We start from the raw sequence: 10,227 nt of genomic DNA on the forward strand, positions 1-10,227 counted from the left end.
TTTTTTTCAGATTTTGAGCAAATATAAAGAAACACACAATAGTAACAGTGCTAGAGGTTCCAGCCCAAGAATTTAATTAAGGTTTTAAAAGATGAAAATTCCTTTGAGACGCTTGATTAGGACTGTTCTGTATTTTTAAGTATAAATTAGTAGGCTTCTCAAATGTTTAAAATAATGGGAAACTTCTAAAATTAATGAGGAAACAGATTTTTGTGTTTGTGAAACACAAATGTAATGTTTTATTTTTTAATGGTTTGTGGAGTTTCTGTGTTTTTCAGTGAAGTCTATTAGAATTAGTCTAAACTCTGTGCAAGGTCATGCACCTGGGTTGGGGCAATCCCCAGTATCAATACAGGCTGCAGGACAAAGGGATTGAGAGCAGCCCTGAGGAGAAGGACTTGAGGGTACTGGTGGATGAAAAGCTGGACATGACCCAGCAATGTGCGCTTGCAGCCCAGAAGGCTAACCATATCCTGGGCTGCATCAAAAACAGCCTGAGCAGCAAGTCAAGGGAGGGGATTCTCCCCCTCTACCCCGCTCTGGTCAGACCCCCCCTGCAGTACTGCCTTCAGCTCTGAGGCCCCCAACACAAGAAGGACATGGACCTGTTGGAGCGAGTCCAGAGGAGGCCACGAAGATGATCAGAGGGCTGGAGCACCTCTTCTCTAAAGACAGGCTGAGAGAGTTGGGGTTGTTCAGCCTGGGGAAGAGAAGGCTCCGGGGAGACCTTAGAGCAGACTTCCAGTACCTAAAAGGGGCTTATAAGAAAGATGGGGACAAACTTTTTAGCAGAACCTCTTACGATAGGACAAGGGCTAATGGTTTTAAACTAAAAGAGGGTAAATACAGACTGGAACAGGTTGCCCAGAGAGGTGGTAGATGCCCCATCCCTGGAACTGTTCAAGGTTGGGTTGGACAGGGCTCTGAGCAGCCTGTCCTAGTTGAAGATGTCCCTGCTTATCGCAGGGGCAGCTGGACTAGATGGCGCTTAAGGGTCCCTTCCAACCCAAACTATTCTATGATTCTATAAATTAAGTAGTCAACTTTATTTGTACTTGGAAATTGAAAGCATAATTTGTCTAAATTTCTTTTATAGTCTTCCTTCATTGTATCCAAGAAGTTAGCTCTAGATATTAAGCTTCTAGCTGGTTAAATCATATGTGTATTTGTCCTCATTCACAGTGGCAGCTGCCTCTGTTGTACCCAACTTCTACCTCAGGCTGTCTCTGCAATTTTGTTTTAGATTCTACCCCATTTTCAGCAAACATCATCTTACCCACCTCCTCCTTTCCCATTTTATTCATATTAAGTGTCCTGTGCTGCTGTTGGGATAATACTGTTATTTCTGTGCCTTCTCAATTAACTCTCTAGCCCATAGCAGTAGGGTGGAATGATTTTTTACGTAATAAATATAACACCCTGTGGCACCTTCTCTGCATAATCTATTACTAAGCAGTATTAAAGGAGAGAACTTTCCAGATATTTCTTAGCACAAATGGATTTGCTTTCTTTCATTTTCTACAGTTACAAGATTAATTTTCTCACTGAAACTAGTATGTTGTAATAGGACAAGGTTGAGAAGTAAAAATTCCTGTTACAAATCCCATTGTTATAAGTGCGTTATGGTTTGGGATTATCAATAGCATGAACTGGAGAGTTATGGACTACTGAAATGAGTAGCTGTTTGTAATCGCAGCATTAGAATTCTGCTGTTTCCTTGAAATAGCAGGTGAGTTTTTAAAATCTGCAACTTGTAAATGTTGAGGTTTTATTGTGATTTCCTGAATTTTTGTAAAATATTTTGTTACTAGACAGAAGCATTCCTCTTTGTATCAGATACTTCAGCTAGTTTATTTTAATGCATCTAATAAGGTTTGTCTATTTTGCAAAGTGGCATTTAGAGGTGATGCTTCACTGGGTGCTACCAATTTGCGTTATTTCCTTTATGAAGATGTGTTTCCCAAATATCAGGCTGGGATATAACAACTTAAACTGGTCAAAAGCAAAACCGAAATGCAAAATTCGAACAATTTCTAGGGATTTTTTTTGTGCTGTTGGTGCCTGTGCTGGTTTTGACTGTGATAGAGTTAATTTTCTGCATAAGTAGCTAGTATGGGGCTATGTTTTAGACTTCTGCTGGAAGCAGCATTGATAACACAGGGATGTTTTTGTTATTGCTGAGCAGTGCTCACACAGAGCCGAGGCCTTTTCTGCTCCTCACCCCACCCCACCAGCAAGGAGGCTGGGGGTGCACAAGGAGTTGGGAGGGGACACAGCCGGGACAGCTGACCCCAACTGACCCAAGGGATATTCCATACCATATGGCGTCATGCTCAGTGTGTAAAGCTGGGGGAAGAAAAAGGAAGGGGGGAATCTTCAGAGTTATGGTGTTCTGTCTTCCCAAGTAACCATTATGCATCATGGAGCCCGGCTTTCCTGGAGATGGCTGCACACCTGCCTGCCCATGGGAAGTGGTGAATGAATTCCTTGTGCTTTGCTTGCCTGGGTGGCTTTTGCTTTACCTATTAAACTGTCTTTATCTCAACCCACGAGTTTTCCCACTTTTTACCCTTCTGATTCTGTCCCGCATCCCACCCAGGGGGGAGTAAGCGAGCGGCTGTGTGGGGCTTAGTTGCAGGCTGAGGTTAAGCCATGACAGCTCCTCATCAATATTAACACAGAGTTAATTTCTATTCTTAATTTCTATTTATGCTACATATATCAAAGACAAACATTAGGAAAGAAAATCATAAATATTGGCTTATTACCGTTTGTGTGTTCTACCTGGAACAAAAGAAACAAAACTGTCATTTTTGTGAAATAATACTGGCTGTACCTATGCTGTCCTAATTTGTTAATAAAAAAATTGTGAAATTTGTTGCCCCAAATGATTAAAGAAGTTTTTGTTAATGGTAGTTGCAAGAGGTTCTGCTGCCTTAAAAATTCTGACATACTGTTACCAGCCTCACATTAACAGAAATAAGTAGTAGTAATATACTTAATTTAGATATGGTTTTGAAATGAAATGTTGTATTCACATAATTTCTTAACTTTCAGGAGCAAGCAATTGACCGAGAGCACGAGAGAGACGTATTCCAGCAAGAGATACAGAAGCTGGAACAGCAGCTTAAGATTCCGCAAAGGAGTCAGCCTGTCAATGAACATCAAACCAGAGAGGTAACGCAGTTTATTACTTGTACTCAATGAATATAAATGACAAGTTGACAGCTGTTAAGATGTTATAATGAAGATATTTTATGGTGTACCTAACCTGCATGCATTTACAAGCAGGCAAAGTAAATCCCCTTGGATGAAGGGTAAACGTTTTGGGGGAAAGCGGTCAAACAGTGTTTTGGGGTTTTTTTTAGGCTGATTGATTGTTTTTTAGTAACAGATGTATGGACACTTCACAACTTTCAAAAAGCCTCTTTCATATAGCTTAATCTAGAAAATCCACTGTTTTCAAAAGCCTGTGGAAACATTCAGGACTACTTTAGCAATTTAACATGTTCTTATGTTGTTTTGTGACATCCTGTTTATAGCACAGGTATGCAACTGAAGGAATTGAATTACCAAGTTTTAGCACCTGAGGTGTAGTAGCGTGCTCTGTGTATGCTTGAACCTCCCCAGTGGAAGTCTGTCTCCACTGAAATAAATCTAGTGACTGTAGAACAGCAGCTCAAGGGAGTCACAGAACTCTTAGACCCAGCAAAATCAAGAAAAGTGGCATCAGTGCAAATACCATATATTATGAAGCTTTTGCACATTTTGTTTGATGACCTGTTAGTCAGTTAAATTTCATCCTGGTTTTTGTGGGTTTTATTGTGTCCTGCTTTTTGAGCAAGCTGATATTTTTGCATGATTTTCTTCCCTGTTTTTCAGTATTAAAATGCCTCTTACTAGTTTGCACTGCGATTTTCAAATCAAAGTTCTTACTGAGGTAGTTCAGTTGCTGTAATTCAATTCTTACATATTAGCAATACTTAATATTCTGTATTATCTAGTTTAGGACCATAACTGGACATAAATTGACATATATGAGATGTAAGTTGTCAAAATATTTATTTACTTATAATGCTCAGATGTAGAGGTGTATTTCATGGGGGTTTTTTATATATTTTAATACAAAGGTTTGTAAGAAATCTTACAGAGTATTCAGTCAGTACTATGTGATATGACTGTCATCAGCCTCTGTGAACAATGAATCTTCTGGAATTAGCTGGGTGTGTGTTAACCAACATATATGGAGCAATTCTGCATCTATTTCCTTCTATTGCAAAGTGTGTGCACACTCCTCTCCTGTTGACACGTTCCACAGACAGGGGAGACTTTTTAGCATGATTAGTTTTCCTGAATCCAGGATGTTCATTTTGAGTTAATTTTGGTTTGTGTCTGTTTATAATTTGGGATGTGGGTAACGTGTGAATTCCTGGTTAAAATCCTGAAATTAAAAAAAAAAAAAACAAACTCTCAAGAAGAAAGAACCAAATTTGATAGCATAATAAAAATTGTCCTAATTTTCTGTACAGCATCTATATGTACAAATCATCCTGATTTATATGTACATATACACATATGTGTATACTCTTAAGTTGGCAGATATGCTACAATGGTAATTTAAAACATGCTTTAAAATAAAAGCTGTAACTGTGATTAAAATTCTGAGATTTGTATTTGATACTTTTAAATTAGAATTTTTTGGTAGGTATAAAGATAGACAATAAGATAATGTCTGCAAGCACGGCAGGTGTAGCAGCTGTTTTAGAGCTGGGTGGTGTTGAATGTGATACATTAAAAATTATAGACAGAATTTTCAGTAGTGTATTAGATTCGCATCTAGTTTTTATCAAATGAGGAAATTAGTCTTACTATATAGTATATTTTGATGTCACAGTATTACTTGGAATATTTCATAAATACACATTTTATCATTATTTCTCATATTTTTCTAAGATAGCTGCTTTATTTTTTCAAAATTGCACAGTGTTTGAAATGCTCTTCTGATTTGCTGGAGTGCTGTAAGCATTTTCTGTCAATAACGTCATTTTTTTACTGTTGTTTCAGCTTACTCTGTCAGCTTATTCCAGGGAGGGTTGTCGTAAAGAATCTGCTCTCGACTTGATTTTTCTTTTTCTGTTTCTCTCTGGGGACTTTTCTGTGGTCACTTCAGACTTCAATGTTTCTCATGGATGGATAACATCAATAATACTGTCCTATCAGCTTTATGTTCTGGTCTTCCTCTCTCTTATCTGTTGAAATGCTTTGAGTCTTCTACCTTTTGGCTACATCGTAACTTCCTAATTGTAAATACTGAAATCAGTTTCTTGAGTGGGACAAACATTACTTTCCATGTCTCTTGCTTGATTGCTTAGTTTAACTCAGGTCTTAACTCTGTGCATCAGGCCTAATACCAGGGATTTGTTATAAATCTATCTTATCTGTAATTTTGATTAATCATTTCTGTAAGAACTGGGATAATTCCTATCTCTAGTACTTCAGTTACTCTTTTAATACGTTGTTTCTGAGCTGCAAACATCTGAACTACTGAGATGCAGAATGCTTTATTTGGATGCTTTGTCCCCTATAGAAAGTGAAATTATATCATCCATCACATCTGTTTGGTCCCATTTAACAAACTCGGCAAGAAAACAAAACTTCCTGTTTCTCAAGACCGAAGTATCACAATTCTCTTCAATTTTAAAGACCCAGTGAGTTAGGATGTGCCTATATGTCACTAATCAGCTCCTTATTTTGAATAATTTTGTCACAGATTTTTAGAACTATGATATTCCTCAAAGATGCAAATAGCATATTGACCTTTGGGTCAAGACATTGCATCCGTAGATGTTAAAGGTATTTTTTTAGTGAGCTGCATAGAGATGCCATGCTACTTGCTTTTAGCGGACAAGAGTCTGAAGGCTTCAGAAGGACATGGTCAGTTCTAGAGAGCAGTTGATACAGCACAGAACATATGACTTCTTAAAAAGTGCTGTTTGTATTTGTTGGGTGTAGCACTACAGTATCCGAACTTTATATTCTGTTTCACCTAAGGAGTAAGAGTTTCATTATGAGAAAGAAGAGAGATATTTTTTCTCTGTCAAAAACAAGTGCTGTTGCTATTGCTAGGAAACCCTTCCAATCTAGTACAATGTATTCATCTTCTTGCCATATTATCACCAGGTTGAACAGTTAACAAATCATCTAAAAGAAAAAACAGACAAATGCAGTGAGCTTTTGCTCTCTAAGGAACAACTTCAGAGAGAGATACAAGAACGAGATGAAGAAATTGAGAAACTAGAATGCAGGATAAGAGAACTGGAACAAGCCTTAATCATCAGTGCAGACAACTTGCAAAAGGTATTACTTGGACTAAGATTATAATGTATTTAATACTTTCTTATTTTCTTGAGGTGAAAACAATGTATCTTTTTTATTTGTTTATCATTAATATTTATATTTAAAGGTGGAGGAAAGGAAACAGTTTGGCACCATCATAGTAAAGGGAGAATTACCTCTTGAAGTACAACTGCAAGCTGAACGAGAAGCTGTGGACAGAAAGGAAAAGGAGGTAAAATACCTGTGAAATGTTCCATGTTTTCACTGTCAGTTTTTGCTTTCTGTTGAGTTCAGTAAACTCAACAGAGATGAAATTTTTTAACAGATCAGAGAGACAGCAGTCCAAATACCATTGAAATTCTCTTGTGGGCCATGATAATTCTTGTTATTGTCTATGTTAATGTTTAAGACTTGCAAGAGTGTTTCTGGAATCAAAATTCAGCCCAATTAAGAAAAACTTCATAGTGATTTCAGCTGGTTTTTAATTGGTTTTAAAATTCCATTCAGTTTAAGGACTCAGAATGTCACTGAGTACACATTCTTTTGCTTGTGCATACCAAACTGATTTACTGTAGACATTGCACTTAAAAATTATGATATTTAATTTTTGGTATGACTGTCTACTCCTTTTCCACCATATGTTTTGGAAACATAGGTTACAAACCTTGAGGAACAGCTGGAGCAATTTCGAGAGGAGCTAGAAAATAAAAATGAAGAAGTTCAGCAATTGCACATGCAACTAGAAATTCAGCGAAAGGAGTCCACTACACACTTGCAAGAACTTGAACAAGAGAACAAATTATTTAAGGTAATTGTGTAACAGAGAAGCCTAGAGCTTTATTCTCCCTGCTCTTCCAAAATAAATTCTTGGAAAAAGCCAAGATGCCAAGTTCTTTCTCTTTCTTAAGCATTCCAAATTTCAACTTGCAAAATACTAAAAAGCTAATATAATTACTTCTTATTCCACACAATTTGTTTATTTTAATTTCTGTGCCTTAAATACTCTTACAAGAATATGCAGAAAATATTATGTACAACTGTAACATGGTTTTGGGGGTGGTTTTTTGGTAGGACGAAATGGAAATACTGGGACTAGCTCTCCAGAAATCTGAAGATGCCATCATAAAGGACCATCATTTAGTGGCTGGGAGGCTCGCTCACATCATGCAAGAAAAGCACCAGGAAATAGATCGTCTTCATGAACAAATTGCAAAACTGCAACAGCAACTTGCAGTCACGACTGACAACAAAGTACGTATTTTTGAAATCTTTTTGAGAGTCCTACTTTGTGTTGCTAGCTGTTTAAAGAAAAGGAACCCTCCGTCCCCCCACCAATTACATTATCTTCCATTGCTGCCTTAATTTAAAAATGCAAATACTTCAGTTTCAAGAAATGCTTTAACCCTAATCTGTTTTTCTTCTTTTGTCTCATTTTTTATGAAGGATATTTTTTGCTTGCTTTTATTTTTATTTTTTGCCTTATTTCTGCTTGAGTTTTAATCTTAAATTCTTCTTCATTCCTTATTCTTCTCATACTTCCGAACACTTAATAGTATGTAGGTAGCTAAATTTAATCTGAACATTCATTCTTCTATCTTCCGTACAATGACTTACTTTCAGTGTTACGTTTCAGTGATGCCTGCTGGATCATGTTGTATTTTATGGGGTTTTTTAGCAGTTGAAACTTTGTGCTCCATGAGCTTGTGTAAGTACTTTGTCATCATACCAATGTTGGCATCATCTTTAATCCAGTTTGAAACATGGTGCATGTGCAAACGAAATGCTGTGTTCTATTAGAAATGGAGAGCAAGAAAGAAGCAGATTCATCTTTCTTTTATTTACTGAGATTTAACACCTGTAGCTTTTTGTTATTTTTCAATTACATGTTTTTATGAGAATGAGCTTCATCTTCTTCTGACTTACTTCCATTTTATATCAATATAACACATTTAATTTGAACAGAAATACTACTTATTTTGCCTTGATGTAAGTGACAGCATAAACAGGCCTTCAGTCTCACATTTTTTTATAGAAAGAAAATCAGATTGTTTCAGTGGGTTGATTTTGCATTCTGAACATTTTAAATGTGAAAATTTAATAGTCAGAGAGCTTCTTCATATTTCTAAAAGGCCCTTTTAGAGTTCTTACCTATTTTAGGTACCATAACTGATTTTATTTTATAATATCTCTTTCCAAATATTTTTGGCAGGTTTCCTTCTGCCTTTTTAATTTCCAGTAGAAGCACTGTTCATTTCAGATCTCCAGACATTCCCTTAAGAAAATAAATCCACTTTGTTTCTTAGACTTACTACTTATAATCTAGTCTGTCTTTATTTTGACGTGGTAAAGGACTTTTTGGCATTCTTCTGCACTCAAATGAGATTTTGCTCCCACTGCAATTTAACAAGCAAGTTTTTTAATGAATTTTATAAAACTTACTTTATTGGAATCTGAATACTTGTCTTATTATTCCTTTTGCTAAGACTTTTTTTATTTATTAAATTTAGTGTTCATCAAGACCAGTCATTCCATTCTTTGTGTCTACTCATTTATTTCTTGTTAGAAGCTGATATAATACGGCTTCTCTTTTCTGCATCATAAAGTCATCACCCTCGTATTTGCTCAGTTACATCATTTTATGAACTTCTTGGAATTTTGAGCCCCTTACGCAGCCTGTAATTTTAAGTGTCTTTAGAACTAATCTAGGAAAGTATTATTCTCACTTTCTTCATGTCTTCACCAATCCCTCTTTGAATTTTGTTTGGATAGTCATATACATTTTAAAATAAATACTTCTATAACTTTGTATCTCTTCACCTTCATTTAAACTATAGCACAAAGAAATACTTGTACTCTGGGCCTGTGGGTACTATTTGCCCGGCGTGGTGTTGTGCACATCTGTGTATGTGTATGCAAACACACATAAAGAGGCAAACACATATTTAGGTTTGTGATAGGGAATGTCAGAGTCAACTGATAGGTGTTTTCTGTGGTCTCAGACTAAAAAGCATGTTATAATGGTATTTTTCAACACAATTAATTAAAGGTCTATTTGTATTTAAAGTACATATCCATCTTGATTGGCTGTGCCCTATGTAAATCTATTTGACCATATGAAAGAGTGGTGCTTTGGAATGAAGAGCACCGTATCTGTCTAATCTGACTGAACATATCTGACCTGTATATGGTAAGCTTGAGGATTTTTTTTTTCTAAAGGAAGTTTTTTATGTAATGTAATGCAGGAAAATTTACATGTAAGTTTTAAGCTTCATAAATCTTGGTTCCTTGGAATTCTTTAAGTAAAAATAGTGTATTAAATCTTGATTTCATAAGAAGATTGAAGAGCAGACATGGCCAGTCCACTTATTTCCATTTTAATTTTCAATAAAAGGGCCAAGATAGAGCTTTAGACCAAACTATTGGGAAAAAAGTATTGTGAACACTTAAACTTCAGTGTTTCTTATCCCTCTGAATATTACAAGTGCTTTCACTTCATTTGATGCTTTCAGACCTATTTTGCAGTTCATTAAGGTCACAGGCTACTTTGTCAGTCCTCTGTGAAGATGTCCTGATTCTCATAAAGCTTTACAAGAGGTATCCCATTAAGAAATTCACTGAGGACATTCATTCTTTCACAAGATGTTTCAATGTTTGATTAAGCGGTTGATGTGAAGTCCAGGAAAGAATCATCTGAGAGTTTAATAGTTACCCATTATGAAGTCCTCTTCTTGTTTTGGTTCCCTCCACTCCCAGGTTATTGAAGAGCAAAATGAGCATATACAGGAGCTTGAAACCCAGGTAGAATGTCTGAAAAGTGATCAAGAACGTGTGAAGAAAAAAAATGATGAGGAAGTAGAGCAGTTGAATGAAGTAATTGATAAACTTCAGCAG

At 36.3% G+C, this 10,227-nt stretch overlaps 1 protein-coding gene across 1 annotated transcript in view; it reads left to right on the top strand.

Moving 5' to 3' along the window:
* Positions 1-10,227, top strand: part of AKAP9 (A kinase (PRKA) anchor protein 9) — an 86,062-nt gene that overhangs the window by 55,655 nt on the left and 20,180 nt on the right. Inside the window, exons 25-30 of the mRNA XM_009703869.1 lie at positions 3,058-3,177; positions 6,181-6,357; positions 6,464-6,568; positions 6,992-7,144; positions 7,408-7,587; positions 10,090-10,227. The exon at positions 10,090-10,227 is cut by the window's right edge and continues 966 nt beyond it. Of these exons, the coding sequence (XP_009702171.1) occupies positions 3,058-3,177; positions 6,181-6,357; positions 6,464-6,568; positions 6,992-7,144; positions 7,408-7,587; positions 10,090-10,227 (873 nt within the window). The remainder of the gene's footprint in view (positions 1-3,057; positions 3,178-6,180; positions 6,358-6,463; positions 6,569-6,991; positions 7,145-7,407; positions 7,588-10,089) is intronic.

This window comes from Cariama cristata, unplaced genomic scaffold (genome assembly GCF_000690535.1).
Source record: "Cariama cristata isolate BGI_N322 unplaced genomic scaffold, ASM69053v1 scaffold9357, whole genome shotgun sequence".
NCBI lineage: Eukaryota > Metazoa > Chordata > Aves > Cariamiformes > Cariamidae > Cariama > Cariama cristata.